This window comes from Peromyscus eremicus, chromosome 12, assembly GCF_949786415.1.
Source record: "Peromyscus eremicus chromosome 12, PerEre_H2_v1, whole genome shotgun sequence".
Lineage (NCBI taxonomy): Eukaryota > Metazoa > Chordata > Mammalia > Rodentia > Cricetidae > Peromyscus > Peromyscus eremicus.
Window position 1 is genome coordinate 78,400,097 of NC_081428.1, and position 15,286 is coordinate 78,415,382.

The 15,286-nt window shown below is 46.2% G+C and overlaps 1 protein-coding gene across 1 annotated transcript in view; it reads left to right on the forward strand.

Annotated features, from left to right (window-relative positions):
- Klhl22 (kelch like family member 22) overlaps nucleotides 1-15,286 on the forward strand; it is a 44,208-nt gene that overhangs the window by 6,850 nt on the left and 22,072 nt on the right. Inside the window, exons 3-4 of the mRNA XM_059276998.1 lie at nucleotides 7,771-7,936; nucleotides 13,183-13,901. Of these exons, the coding sequence (XP_059132981.1) occupies nucleotides 7,771-7,936; nucleotides 13,183-13,901 (885 nt within the window). The remainder of the gene's footprint in view (nucleotides 1-7,770; nucleotides 7,937-13,182; nucleotides 13,902-15,286) is intronic.

Sequence of the window (15,286 nt, forward strand, 5' to 3'; positions counted from 1 at the left end):
ATGTAACTCTGGCTGTCCTGGATCTCATTCTGTAGACTAGGCTGGCCTCCAACTCAGATATCTGCCTGCCTCTTCTTCCCCACCACACCCAGCTTTTGGGGGGTGTGTGTGCGTGTGTGTTTCCTTTTTATTTTACTGTGGACTTAAAGCTATGGAAGTTGAAAGAATAGTGTGTGATGAACATGATAATTACCAACATTTTGCCAGGTTGCTTTCCATCTCTTTATATTTACATACCTGCTTTCAAGACTTTATTTTACTTTACTCCTCACCCCATTAAAATGCCGTCTAAGAGGTTGGCTAGAACTCCCTTTATGGATTAGGCTACCTTAAAACTGGCAGCATTTCTCCAGCTTCTGTTTCTGGAAAGCTGGGTTATGGGTATGTGAGCCATGCCCACACTGCTCAGGGACCTGCCATTTCTGCTCTTATCAGCACCTTGGAGGTCTGGGCAGAGAAGTCAGCAAGGGAAGTCTGTGCAGCAGCAGCTCTGGAAAGTCCAGACTACAAAATGCAAAGAGAGATGGCAAGAGGCTGGCTGAACATGGACTATCTGGAAATAGTCTACCTTGTGCTTAGTCTGTGGGACTTTGGAAGCTTGCTGGACTTCTGAAGAGAACACGAGCATAACTGGACGTAGAAAAGAAAGGGCCATTGTGTTCCTTGCAAAGAGCTAGTTCTCTGCATTAATCTGAATGTTTATGATGTTCCCAAGAGGATTTATTGGGAGTAAATTGCACAAACTTGTTATAAACTTGAAAAGAAAAAGCAAGCAACGGTCAGAAAATGGTGGGAGCAACAGTCACGAGAGGGGGTTGGCCCTGCCCTGTACTGGCTGTGGTATCAGTGTGTGGGGTTTGAGGCTGCTGCTGTTGGAGAGAGAGAAAGAAACAGAGAAAAAGCACGAGGTTCAGAAATACCACAAATACAACAGGAACTCTGCACATGACAAAAATGACATTGTAAATCAAGGGAGGGACAATGGATACCACCATTGCCACCAGAAGAACAAAGTTGGACCCTTGCTCCGTGCCTTATACAAACATTAATGCCAAGTGATCAACAGTTTTGTTTTGCGGTGCTAAGGTTCAAACCTAGCAGTCTTGGCACATGCTAGACGGATGTCTGTTAGGGCCACACCACCAGTCTGATGTGTGTGCTGGGGGTGTGCGGGGTCCATCCATGTAGAGGCCAAGGTCAACCCCTCAGACTTCCTTTGCTCTTCATCCTATTCCAGTTTTTGAAACAGTCTCTAACTGAACCTGACCAGCGAGCCCAGGGGTCCTCTGGCTCTGCTTCATATCTCGGAGTTACAGGCTGTGTTGCATTGGCCAGCTTTTAATGTGTGTTGGAGATCTGACTCAGGTCATTATGAGTCAGATCATTGCCACTACACCATCTCTCCCGCCCTCAAGCCCAAGGTTGTTTTTTGTTTTTGTTTTTGTTTTTTGTTTTTTGTTGTTGTTGTTGTTGTTGTTGTTTTTCGAGACAGGGTTTCTCTGTGTAGCTTTGGAGCCTGTCCTGGATCTCACTCTGTAGACCAGGCTGGACTCGAACTCACAAAGATTTGCCTGGCTCTGCCTCCCGAGTGCTGGGATTAAAAGCGTGTGCCACCACCGCCCGGCCAAGCCTGAGTTTTAAGTAACAACCTAGAGGAAAATACAGAGAAGTATTTTCTAATATAATCTCAGAGGGAAAAGTCATTCTAAGTTTGACATAAAACAATGACAAGAATTGAAACTGATAAATTTGATAACACTTGAAATAGACAGACATGGTACTGTACACTTGTAGTCCCAGCATTCACAGGGTTGAGGCCAACCTGGACTACATAATTTAAGTTGTCTTAAGCAAAACAAAACAAAACAAACAAAAACCAAATTTCTCAGCCAAAACCCAGGACTTAGGAGGCAGAGACAAGTGGATTTCTGTGAGTTCAATGCCAGCTTGGTCTACATAGAAAGTTCCAGCATAGCTGGAGCTGCATAGAAAGACCTTGACTAGAACAAAAACAAAACCCTAACAAAACAAAACAAAAACAAAAACCTGCCAAATTTTTACAAGTCAGAAATCTTCAAGAAAGGATGGAAGAAAGTTTAACTCACCCCTGAAAAGACCTGTCTCTTCGAATAGATAAGAGATTATAATTATAGTCCAAAACTAGCAAAATTCTAGATTGTTCAGAAAGACTATTGAAATGGCTTTTTAACAGTGTGATACGATATTTTTATTCCATTTATAATAATATTTCTTCTCATGCTGGCAGAGTTAGAGCCAGTATTTCCTGGCTCTTAGCATGTTTGTAGATGGTGTGGGGGCCAGGTTCCTGGCTCCAGTGTGGGGAGTGGTGGAAGATCAGGTGAATAGGACTGTTCGGTTGTGAATGTATGTTAACTTTTCAGCCCAGGATCCACATTTGTGGAAATTAATCCTATCAGATATGGTATGACATGGGGGTGGAGCCATATCCATTGTGTAATATAAACCTAAATGTACTTGAGTTGGAGTTGGCTAAATGATTGAGAGACTTTACAAAGAGAAGCCTGCCCCAGCATGGGTGATCACTCCCAAAAGTGCCAACCTTGCACTCTGCACAACTTTAAGGCTGCTCCACTGGTCTCCTCTTGAAAGTCCAACCGTCCAAATCTCCTCTTCAGTACTTGTTTACTGCTTCTAAAAGCTGAGGGATGGGCCTCAGAGAATCTTGTAAGAGCAGCCTCTCCCTTCTGGCTGTTCTGCTAGAGCAGTGGTTTTCAACCTATGGGAGACCCCTTTGTGGGGGTTGAATGACCCTTTTACAGGGGTTGCCTAAGACCATTGGAAAACACAGATACTAACAATACGATTCATAACACTAGCAATGGAAATAATTTTAGTTGCAGGGGGGTCACCACAACATGAAGAACTGTACTGAAGGGTTGCAGCATTAGGAAGGTTGAGAACCACTGTGCTAGATAGTGATAGGTAAGAATTGGTTTACCAGATGTGTCTGAAATAAAAGCAAAAACGCAGAGTCACCTGCCCCTGGGGTGACCTTGGTGCATTAGGGTGCAAACCATCCTTAAGAGGGATTTCACCACAACTTTTTATGGATTTAATCAGTTATTTAACTATCTGTCTGTCTGTCTATCTAGCTATTTATTGAGGCAGCAGCGGGGGACTGTGTATCTTTGGCCAGTCTAGAAGTGGAATGTAGACCACACTGCTTCCAAAGTACTGAGGTCAAAAGCATGTGCTGCCCCAACTGGCTCAGATCTTTTTTTTTTTTTTTTTTTTTTTTTTTTTAATAATCTCACAATAGTTATTGTCACATAGTAATAACATAAGGGCCACAAAACAGTATGAATAAATGTTTCAGACTGTGCTTCCAGCAGAAGACACCTTTAAAAAATACTATTGCCGCCGGGCGGTGGTGGCGCACGCCTTTAATCCCAGCACTCGGGAGGCAGAGCCAGGAGGATCTCTGTGAGTTCGAGGCTAGCCTGGGCTACCAAGTGAGCTCCAGGAAAGGCGCAAAGCTACACAGAGAAACCCTGTCTCAAAAAAACCAAAAAAAAAAAAAAAAAAAAAAAAATACTATTGCCATCTCAACTTCTATCTTTGACCATTTCTAGCTGGAAACACTTTGTAGCAGAGTAATATTATCAGATATTACATCTTTAAATCTATAGTTATATTAGTTACCTAGTTAAAATATAAGTGAAAGGTAAGGTAGTTGCTGGTTGTGATGTTTAGTCTTCCATCTTAAGGCTGGTGGTGTAGTTCAGCAGTAGGAAGCTGTCAGGAGAGCTTGGGTTCTACCCTAGCAACACAAAATAGTGTAACGACGGTGGTGAAGGTCATTGTAAGTGTTACAGCTCTGAAGGGAGAGGTATCCTGGTACACAACAAACCTCACACAGACATCTATTAGGAGAGACACAGAGGGTGGCTGCCTCTGCTCAGGTGAGAAGCAGCAGGGAACTGAACATGAGGCTCAGGGTTTCTTGGGGGTGGAGTTTTCCAGAGAGGGTGGGGATTTGTGAGATTTCAAGCCAAGCCCAGGGATTGGTGGGTTTTGGTAGGTTTTCAAACTTGGAAGTAGGCTTGGTCTCTTTACTCTACAGTAATAAAAGCATGTTTGGTCCTGGTTATTGCCTCTTTCCTTTTGATACCTAATCAATATCTCTGCGTTGGGGTAGTCTTTTTGTATACTGTGTGAAGATGTCTGTCCTTCCTCACCTGCCTACGGCACATTCTGATTGGTTTAATAAAGAGCTGAATGGCCAATAGCTAGACTGGAGAGGATAGGTGGGACTTCCAGGGAGAAATAGGAACTTTGGGAAAGAATCGGAGGCAGGAGATTCCCCAGACAGACACAGAGGAAGTTGGAAGTATTGAGGAGAGGTAACGATCCATGTGGCAGAACATAGATTAATATAAACAGGTCAATTTAAGTTTTAAGAGCTAGTTGGGAACAAGTCTAAGCTAAGGCCTAGCTTTCATAATTAAAAAAAAAAAAGTCTTCATGTCATTATTTGGGAGCTGGCAGTCCAAAGAAAGACCTGTTACATCTCTGCTTGAATGTCTTAATGTGACATGGTAGGATCCCCCCACTTATTTTGTTTAAACTAGTTCCTCCTGAATTTTCCTCCAGTTGCCCAGCCGCTTTGCCCCACAAAGGGTCTTATGTCCTCCAGATGCTCCTGGAGTCAGTCTATCAGCAGGCTCTTAGCTGTACCCTGGCATTTCAGCTGCAGTTTTCCAACAACACTGTCCTTTCCTGGGCCAAGAGCCTCCTGTGTAACTGGTTTTCTGCCTCTTCCCCAGCCCATTCTTCAGCCTCTCCTTTCTAGGGCACTTTATGTAAAAATTCCCCTACAGCAGCATCTCCTCATTCTAGATTCCAGCACGCTTTCTGTCCTGCCCTGGAGATACAGCTGAGCTCCGCCTGCCCCACCTTCCATCTCGCTTACTCCCTCTTGGTTGGCTATGTTGTGCAGAAAGCTCTTCCAAACCCTGAATCTGTGTGCCTGCCTCCTCATCTGTGCAGCCATCTTCTACTGAGACTTCTTCAGATAGTCTCGCTTCCTCAGTGTCCAGCTCCTGCTCTTTCCAAGCACTCTAGTGAGTTACTTTCAAGTCAAACTCCCTTAAGCTCCTTCTCATTATTTCAGTATTTTCCCAATCCAAACAACTATCATCCTCCCTCTGTCCCCCCTTCCCTCCCTCCCAACCTTACTCTTTCCTTCCCATTTCTATGCTGGAAATGGCACCTAGGGCTCTGTGCATTCTAATTCTAGGTAAGCACTCTGCTGCTACCAAGCTACCTGCCTGTCTTCCTCCTCTGTCATCATTAAATTTGTATGTCAGGAGGCCAGAAAGATGGCTCAGCAGTTAAGAGCACTGGCTGCTCTTGTAGAGGACTCAGGTTCAATTCCTAGCACCCATATGGTAGCTCACAACTGTCTGTAACTACTGTCCCAGGGGATCTCAGAGGACACTGGACCATATAGTGCAAAGATGTGCATTCAGGCAACACTTACATAAAAATAGATACAATCTTTCCGGGTGGTAGTGTCACCTGCCCTTAATCTCAAAACTTGGGAGGCACAGGCAGGTGGATCTCATGAGTTCAAAGTCAGTTCAAACTCTCTCTGGTCTACAGAGAGAGTTCTTGGACAGGCCGAGCTATATAGTGAGACCCTGTCTCAAAAAAATAAAAAATAAGTAAGTAAGTAAATAAATAGAATCTCAAGAAAAAAATGTTAATGTATATGCCAGAAGTTTAGTGGTTTACCTCCAAGATACTGTCAGTGATAGCCAGGGGCCAAGCCTAGCACTGCCATCAGCAGCTGGAACGGTTAGTTCCCTTTCTCCTTAGGGTCCGCCTTCCAGTTATAACTACTGCAGGAAAAGTTTGAGGAGTCAAAGTGAAGCCAACTGGAGTTTGTTAAGATAAGCAGAGAACATACGTTAGGCTGAGTCATGGACATTTAGGGAAGAAGAGAAGAGCAAACAAGGGCTTCTTCTTGTATTGTTTTCTGAGACAAGAGTTTCTCTGTATAGCCCTGCCTCTGCCTCTGGAGTGCTGGAATTAAAGGTGTGCACTACCACGCCCAGCAAGACAGGGTTTCTTTCTTTTTCTTTTCTTTTCTTTTGTTTTTTTGTTTTGTTTTGTTTTGTTTTGTTTTTGGAGACAGGGTTTCTCTGTGTAGTTTTGATGCCTGTCCTGGGTCTCACTCTGTAGCCCAGGCTGGCCTCGAACTCACAGAGATTCCCACCTGGCTCTGCCTCCTGAGTGCTGGGATTAAAGGCGTGTGCCACTGCCACCCAGCAAGACAGGGTTTCTTAAGATGTATAGTTATGCTTAAGTGTCATTTTTTTATAGTTACTATATTTGATTTTTTGTGGCTAAGTGATGTAGCTCAGAGAATATCATTTACTACAATAGTTTAAGAATAAATAAACCTTAAATTTTAAGTAAAGCTTAAAAATTAAATAAAATCTGGCCAGAGAGATAGTTCTGCAAACAATGGCCCAAGTAAATCAGTAAAAACACATGAGCTGGCTTACCATCTACTTCTTGAATTTGCTTTTTAAAATGGAATTATAAAATGATTTTATGAGGTGCATTGTTTAGGTTTTGGGAGAGAGGTACTAATATAGTTAAACTCAAGGTTTCCAACATTCTGCCCTAAGTAAGCATGATTCATTTATTTGTTTTTGTTTTTTTGAGATAGGCTTCTTCTATGTAGCCCTGGCTGTCCTGGAACTCATTATGTAGACCAGGCTGGCCTCCAACTCACAGAGATTCATTCACCTCTACTGCCCAAGTGCTGGCATTAAAGGTGTGTGTAGGTGGAGTTTTCTTGTCCTGATTGCCTGCTCCCAAATAACCAACACAGGAACTTAATATTACGTATAAATGCTTGGTCAATAGCTCAGGCTTGTTACTACCTAACTCTTACATTTAAATTAGCCCATATTTCTTATCTATACTTTGCCATGTGGCTCATGGCTTGTTACTTCATTTTCTACAAGTTCTACTCCCTCAGTGGCTGGCTGTTGTCCCCCTGACTCCGCCCTTCTTCCCATCACTCTCCTAGTTTGGTTGTCCTGTCTATAATTCCTGCCTGGCTACTGGGCAATCCGCCTTTCATTAAACAATCTGAGTGACAAATCTTCACAGTGTACAAAAGGATTATTCCACATCAGGTGTGCACCACCACACCTGGCTTGTTGGTTGTTTTTAGTGTCTTTGTTTGAGATGTCCTTAGGAAAACATAATACCTCTGTAGATAAGTTTGCCTTACTAGTTATATTGAAGCTTCTTGATGCCCTGTCAACAGGAAAGGCAACCTGGAACCCATGTGGAATGATTTTTTTCTATTAAATACATGTAATGCAGTGACTCTCAGCTATTACGTATTTGCTGTTAGCACATTCTTTCGAAGCTTCCTCCAGTTGCTGTCCAGCCTGAGAACTGCACTGGTGGATGTGCAGCAGGCAGACGAGGCACTGCTCCCGGGAAGGGCATGTAGGGTTCCTGGGCCGTGTTTGGGGAGTCAAGCGATCCCAGGACGGCTGCCCAACTGATCAGGCTCCTTCTATATACTGACTCCCCTTTGCCGTCTGTTACTCAGGACACAGAGCAGTCGGTGTTCGGCATGCAGACTGTCATCCGGCCAGCCCCACCACTAGCTCTCAGTCCCTTCTGAATGCTTTTTGTGGCCTACACTGAAGTCCTGACTGAGTAACTCTCAATGCCTTGTGTCTTTTTGCCTTACAGAGGAATGTTTGCTGGGGGATTGAAGGAGATGGAGCAGGAAGAGGTCCTGATCCACGGTGTGTCTTACAATGCCATGTGCCAAATCCTGCATTTCATTTACACTTCTGAACTAGAGCTCAGCCTGAACAATGTGCAGGAGACCCTGGTTGCTGCCTGCCAACTTCAGGTGAGAGTTGCCTTGTTGAACAAGAAGACTCATACCTGAGGGGGGCTTCCCCAGATACCTGTGATGACTGCTTGTATGAGGTAGGTCAAGAGGGTAAGAATACCAAGTAATGAGGCAAAATACGGAACAGGGAGGGTACCTTGGTATTGAGCCTTGGGAACTGAAGCAGAGTGGCTCCAGATGCCCTGGCCTGCCCTCCTCTTCTGCCCTTGACTGTTTTTCTACTTGAGAGAGAGAGAGAGAGAGAGAGAGAGAGAGAGAGAGAGAGAGAGAGAGAGAGAGAGAGAGATATTTGTTTATTCTATGTGTATGAGCATTTTGCCTGCATATACGTCTGTGTACTACACCATGTGTGTGCCTAGTACCTGAGGACGTCAGAAGAGGAACCGGCTCCCCTGGAACCGGAGTCATGCATGATACGGACAGTGTAGGTCCTGTGATTTGAACCAGGTTCTCTGCAGGCACTTTTGACTGCTGAGCCCCCTCTGCAGCCCCCTCTTTTTTTGTTTTAAATGGTTTTTATTTTATTTTATGTGTATGAGTGTTTTCCCTGTATGCCTGTATTTCCATGTGTCACATGTGTACAGTTCCTGTGGAGACCAGAAGAGGGTGTTGGGTCCCCTGACACTGGATCTGCCGTGTCGGTGGGTGTCAGGAATCAAACCTGGGTTTTCTGTAGCAGCCAGTGCGCTCAGTTACTGAGCCATCTCTCCAGCAGCCCTTTCCCCGCTTTCCATTTTTTGAGACAGTCTCAATATAGACTAGTCTGGCCTAGAGTGTGTGGCCTGGGATGGCTAAGGCAGTCCTGCCTCAGCCTCCAGAGTGCTAGGCTTCCAGGCGTGAACCCATGTGTCCAACGTGCGCTTTCTTTCTCTGCTACTTCCTTCTCCTGGCCTGATTTCCTTGCTAGGAAAAAACGTCACAAGTTGGCCAACCCCGAGGCATGTATGTGTGATGGCCTGTGCTGTGTGATGTCTATTCTGTGAGAATCCTCTGACCTGCAGCACAGTGTACGTCTTTCCTGTGTACCAGCTGTGTTTGTCCATTCTTTTTTCACCTCCCCACACCCCCCCACCCCCACCCCCGTCCTGTCCTGTCCTGTCTTACTATGTTAACCATACACAGGCCTAAATTCACAGTCTGGCCTTAGCTACTGCAGTACCTGGTACTACAGACATGTACCATAGTGCATGATTCCTTCCCTCATTTCTTTATTTATGTATGTATGTATACCATGTGCATGCCTCATTCTGGCCTCTGCCAGAAGAGGCTGACATCAGATTTTGGAACTGGAACTGGAGTTACAGATGTTTTTAGCATCTATATGGGTAGTAGGAACCAAACTCAGGTCCTGTGGAAGAGCAGCAACTGATCTTTTTAAAACAACAATTTCTTTTTTTAGATTTATGTATATGAGTGTTTTTTTGTTTTGTGAGACAGGATTTCTCTGTGTAGCCTTGGCTGTCCTGGAACTCGCTCTGTAGACTAGGCTGGCCTCGAACTCCCAAGTGCTGGAATTAGAGGCGTGTGCCATTGCTATTCCCCTCCCCTTATGAGTGTTTTGCCTGTACCACATGTGTGCCTGGTACCTGAAGATACCAGGAAAAGGCATCAGATCTCCTGGAGTTGGAGTTAGGGGCAGTTGTGAACCACCTGAGAATTGTGGGGCCTGAGAATTGAACCTAGGTTCTCCTGCAGGTAAACACTCGTACACATAAAATCTTTAAATTTTTAAAAAATATATAAAATACATATTTATAGGTCTCTTTTCATTTTGTTTCCTTAAATAAAAAGTCCCAAACTAACTTTCAGGTGCAACAGTTGGAAGGAATGGGAAAAGACTAGGAGGAAGAGGAGCACTGGTGGTTCCCTTCAACAAAGGGGCCCTGGGAGCTCCATGGGGCGGCAGGGCAGGGCAGGTGGCCCCAGTAACCTGTCAGTGAAGAGGCCCAGCTACTCCAGAGCCGAAGGGCAGAGGGTGGCTGTTGAAGAAGCCCCAGTCTCCCCACCTGGGGTCAGCAAAGAGTCTAGAGAGAGGGCCCAACTGCTTCCTCAGAGGGAGGACACATAGCTCAGTCCCACAGAAGGCCCATGAGTGGGAAGATGAGGCAAGGTCCATTGGGTAAGCTGATATCGAGTCAAGCTAGTGAGGGATAGCATTCCTGACCATCAGCTGCAGTGATAGGCCTATTGGGAAGAAGCGGGGTGGGGGAGAGCAAGCAGCAGTGTGAACATGCAACAGTGTTGGAAAGCAAGTTCTGCTTGCTAGAACGCTGTGGAGTCTGCAGATCAAGTTTGGGTGTTGCGGCTGGTGGTTTGTCCCCATTTGCCATATCCTGCAGTGGACCTGGTGACTCTCACAGTGTCCCCAGAGTCTTGGGTCTGAACCTAAGCAAAATCGGCCTTCTTGGTTTGCTCTAGGCAAGTGCATTCCATTCTGAGTCTGTCTGGTTGGGGATCCTGTACTAGATGGGCTTCACCTATGTCCGTGTAGCACTCTTCCCAGCAGAGGCACACTGCCATGAAAACAGACCAGAGGACCAAGGATGGGGAAATAAGAAGGCTTGGTGCAAGAGGATGGGTTATTGCCAGGATGGCACTACTCATCCCTACTCACTCAGGCCCAGGGCAGAAGAGTGTTTTAGGGAAAAGAGGACTAGATGAGCTGGCTAGGGAATTAAACATGGAAAATGAAGATGTTCGGGAACTACAGAGCACCCTGAAGAACCCAACATGGGGATGTGTTTCTCTGATCATTTGTAGGTGTCTATTCAGCCCTTAGCATATCACCTAGCAAGAAATATGAGTTATCTTTTTAATTTAAAAACATTCTAAACATTTATTGATAGACTTTAAATATTAGCAGAATTTCTCTGTATACAGTGGTTAATATGTTGGTAATTCTAATTGAGCCATAGATAGATAATTGTCTTGTGGTACCCCCAGAGAACTGGTTCCAGGACTCTCTGTGGATATCAAAATCCAAAGGTCTATAGACCTTCTATAAAATGGAGTATCATTGGTATGTAACTTTCCTATGTACACCTATGTTCCTATGCTCCTTGTACACCTTAGATTATCTCTAGATTGCTGTAATAGTGTATCAATTAAATGCTACACAAATAGTTTGTTTTTGTGGTTTTTGTTTGTTTGTTTGTTGGTTTGGTTTGGTTTGGTTTTTGGTTTTTCAAGACAGGGTTTATCTGTGTAACAATCCTGGCTGTCCTGGAACTTGATTTGTAGACCAGGCTGGCCTCAAACTCACAGAGATCTGCCTGCCTCTGCCTCCCAAGTGCTGGAATTAAAGGCATGTGCCACCACTGCCCGGCTTACACAAATAGTTTTATACTATAAACTGATGTAAAGCTGGGCATACTGGCGCACATCTTTAATCCCAGCACTTGGGAGGCAAAGGCAGGTGGATGTCTGAGTTCAAGGTCAGCCTGGTCTACAAAGTGAGTTCCAGGAAAGGTGCAAAGCTACACAGAGAAACCGTGGGGGGGAGGGGGGAGACAAAAACAAAAAACAAAACCGAAACAAAAAAAAAGGAAGGAGGGGCCGAACTAAATTGTGTGAAGCTGTTACTTAAGGTCCACCTGACCTAGGTGGTGTCTCCATGTGGAATTTACCTTAAATCAGGAGACTTATGTGGTCTGGACTGTTATTCCTGTTAGTCCTTGAAAGTGGCTAAGGGAGATATCTGATTCCAGTGCTGAAAGGGGAGAAACGGATGGGCCTGAGGGAAGGAAGTCTTTCTGAGGCTGTTCTCCAAATACCTTTAATGTATATGTCCAGAGAGTGACCAGTCCACACTGTTAGTAATTCTTAGGAAAGCTATGAAGGCACACATGATATTCATAACAGAGACAGGTGATATATAACGAATCAAATAGCACCAAATGCTCCCTGGGGTTTGGCTTCCTCTGAGGGAATTCCTTGATCCCTTCAGGTAGTGGCTTTGCCATAACCAGCTGAGTTCTTTTTTTTTTTTTTTTTTTTTTTTTTTTTTGGCTTTTTGTTTGTTTGTTTGTTTGTTTGTTTGGTTTTTTGAGACAGGGTTTCTCGGTGTAGCTTTGCGCCTTTCCTGGAACTCGCTTTGTAGACCAAGCTAGCCTCGAACTCACAGAGATCCGCCTGCCTCTGCCTCCCGAGTGCTGGGATTAAAGGCGTGCGCCACCACCGCCTGGCCAGCTGAGTTCTTATGATATATTCCTGTGACCCGTGGCACTCAGTGCCTCTTTGGCCTGCCTTCCCTTCCTCCAGTGATTCTGTGGAGCTAGGGACAGGTGATGCTGCCACCCGGGAATCCTGCACCCTCTGGAGCTGAGTGGGTCTCTCAGCTCAGGCAGAGGCCCCAGGATGGTTTGACAGCTTTTCAGGAATTCTGAATCTGGGTCTTGGCTCTGGTGAATATCTGGAGATGCCTTGCTGACAGTTCTAAGTACAGTGGTAAGTGGGCCTGGCAGGCCTGGTCCAGGTATATTTTTGGTCTTAGTACCTCGGCTCTTCTAGAGAGTACCAGTGGCAGGGAATAGCCTCAGGTTCCTTCCAAACACTGACAGTCTGTGACATATCCTGCTTCCTTTCCCGCACACATTCTTTCTCTAAAAGCAGGTGATATATATCAAAAATCCTGTCTGTGCTAAGTGGTGTTCGTGTTCTCATCCATTCCTCCCTGCTTTTCCCTTGTTTTATAAATGAGGATTGGGGCTCTGTGAAAGATAAATGGCGCTGGTGGCGGGCTGGGTACCGCATGGAAAGGTCACGGTCACGACAGTGTTAGTGTTTAGAGGGAAAGGTGGGGAGGAGAAAGAGGAGAGCCAGGCCTGGAGAGAGAGAAGCGGGGAGGGAGCAGAGCAGAGAGAGAGGGTGGGGGTCCGTGTCCGGCTTTCTAAGGCGCAGATTGTGACCATGCTGTGCGTACATAGTCGCCAGCGCCCGCTGATGACGTTAGACGCAAGACCCCGAGCAGGAGTGAGGGCAGGATCCTAACGCCCTGAGAGGTTAAGAACATGCCCTGTGTTTCAATGGCAGGTTTTAAACTAAGCCTGCAAGAAGTCCCATTTTTGTGTCAGTAAAGGTTGGGGACAGTTGAGGGAAGATTCCACTTGGCATTCCCCAACCCCAGAAGGCCAGCTATAGGGACAGCCAGATGTTTTTTTCAGCCTTTTTCTGCTGTTACCCTGTCTCTATACCCAGATGCAGTTCTCCAGCTCAGGCTTGAGTGGGTATCCTTCTTTTTACAGATCCCAGAAATTATTCACTTCTGCTGTGACTTCCTCATGTCATGGGTAGATGAGGAGAACATCCTTGATGTCTACCGGTTGGCCGAGCTCTTTGACCTGAACCGTCTGACCCAACAGCTGGATACCTACATCCTCAAAAACTTTGTGGCCTTCTCAAGAACTGACAAGTACCGCCAGCTTCCTCTGGAGAAGGTCTACTCCCTGCTCAGCAGCAATCGCCTGGAGGTCTCCTGTGAGACTGAGGTGTATGAAGGGGCCCTGCTCTACCATTACTCCCTGGAGCAGGTGCAGGCTGACCAGATCTCGCTGCATGAGCCCCCCAAGCTCCTAGAGACTGTGCGTTTCCCCTTGATGGAAGCTGAGGTCCTCCAGCGACTGCACGACAAGCTTGGTCCTAGCCCACTGAGGGAGACGGTGGCCAGTGCCCTTATGTACCACCGGAATGAGAGCCTGCAGCCCAGCCTTCAGGGCCCACAGACAGAGCTTCGCTCAGACTTCCAGTGTGTTGTGGGCTTTGGGGGCATTCACTCCACACCATCTACAATCCTCAGTGACCAGGCCAAGTACCTGAATCCCCTCTTGGGAGAGTGGAAACACTTCACTGCCTCTCTGGCTCCCCGAATGTCCAACCAGGGCATTGCGGTGCTCAACAACTTCGTGTACTTGATTGGCGGGGACAATAATGTCCAAGGATTCCGAGCTGAGTCCCGATGCTGGAGGTAGGAAAGGGCACTGATCGTTGCCTTTGTCGTTAGACAACTCCTTGGTGAGGATTTGTGGGTTATGTGGGCTGCTCAGGGGACACATTATGAAGGGCACATCACTACTGGCCTGGTTCCTGCATTGCCTTTTGCATGAATGTTACAGCTTCTCTGGGGCATACCTGTTTGATGTAATGAAGTCCAGATGAATTCAGAGAAAGTGGACCACAGTGAGATAAGAAAAAAGGGCATCAGAATTGCTCTCTTGCCCCTCTGTCCCTGCTGTCCTGAAGCCCAGCTGTCTGCAGCAGGTTACCTTGGCTGCCTCTGCTCGGGGGGCATGCTGGGGAGTGCTGTGTGGGCTGGGCTAGCTGCTCCTGCCATCTTCAGTCTAGCTCTTCAGTGTCTTTTTCAAGTTCCTTGCTGGTCGGCTCTGCTCCTTTTCTCCAAACTGCCAGCCAGGATGTCTTCCAGATGCTGCCTGCTGGAGCCCACATCTGAGTACAGAGGAGTGGGAAGGACCAGTAAGCAGATGAGAATGTACTCAGTAGATACTGTGAGGAGGCGGTTTTTCTTGAGGGAGTTTTGTGGACTGCTTTGATCTGCAGGATGCTTCTAGCTATGATCCGAGAGATCCATTTCTTTGGATAGAACAAGAGACGTTAGTTCAAGTGTCCAGTGCCCTCAGCTACCAGTGGATTTTGAGGGGCCTCTCCATCATACCTTGGTGCATGTGGGAACTCTGCCATCCCTGGTCCCTACCACAGGAGATGATATTGTAGAGAACAGCTGGTCTCCTGACCCTAGGAAGCAGTCACCTTTGGCAAACTGGTGAGACTTAAACCTGCCCCTAACACATTGTGATTAGATGGTTGGAATGACAGAATTCAGAAAGAAGGAAATGACTCACTTCCTTTGTAACTGGATACTGTCTCCAGTGAGCATGGCTGAATTTGGCTCCCCTCAGGTCAAGCCTGGAAGCTTCTTTCTTACAGGGCTCTGCTGTGGGGCTAAGGTCAGCCTGCCCTACTTTAGCAGTTGAAAGATGCAATGCAGATCTCTCCAGAGCAGTGACAGCTGAGAGCTGAACTTGGATCATGGCAGGTGGGATCAAAGGAACAGAAATTTACAGGATGGTGGTGGCAAGTAGGGCCAAGGCCTGCCTGCCAGCTGACTAGGGTGTCTGTCATCTGTACAGAATGAAAGCTTCGTTTCCGTCCTAGCCATCTCAAGGCTTGAAAAACTGAGGATGCAGCTCCATGTTGAATGCTTCTTAGCATGTAGAAGGCCCTGGGTGCCACCCCAGCACTCTTTGTGTTTGGTCAAACTTGTGCTAGCCGAGTAGCTGAGGATGACCTTGAATTCATGGTCACTTTCCCTCCATCTCCCAATTGCTGGGATAT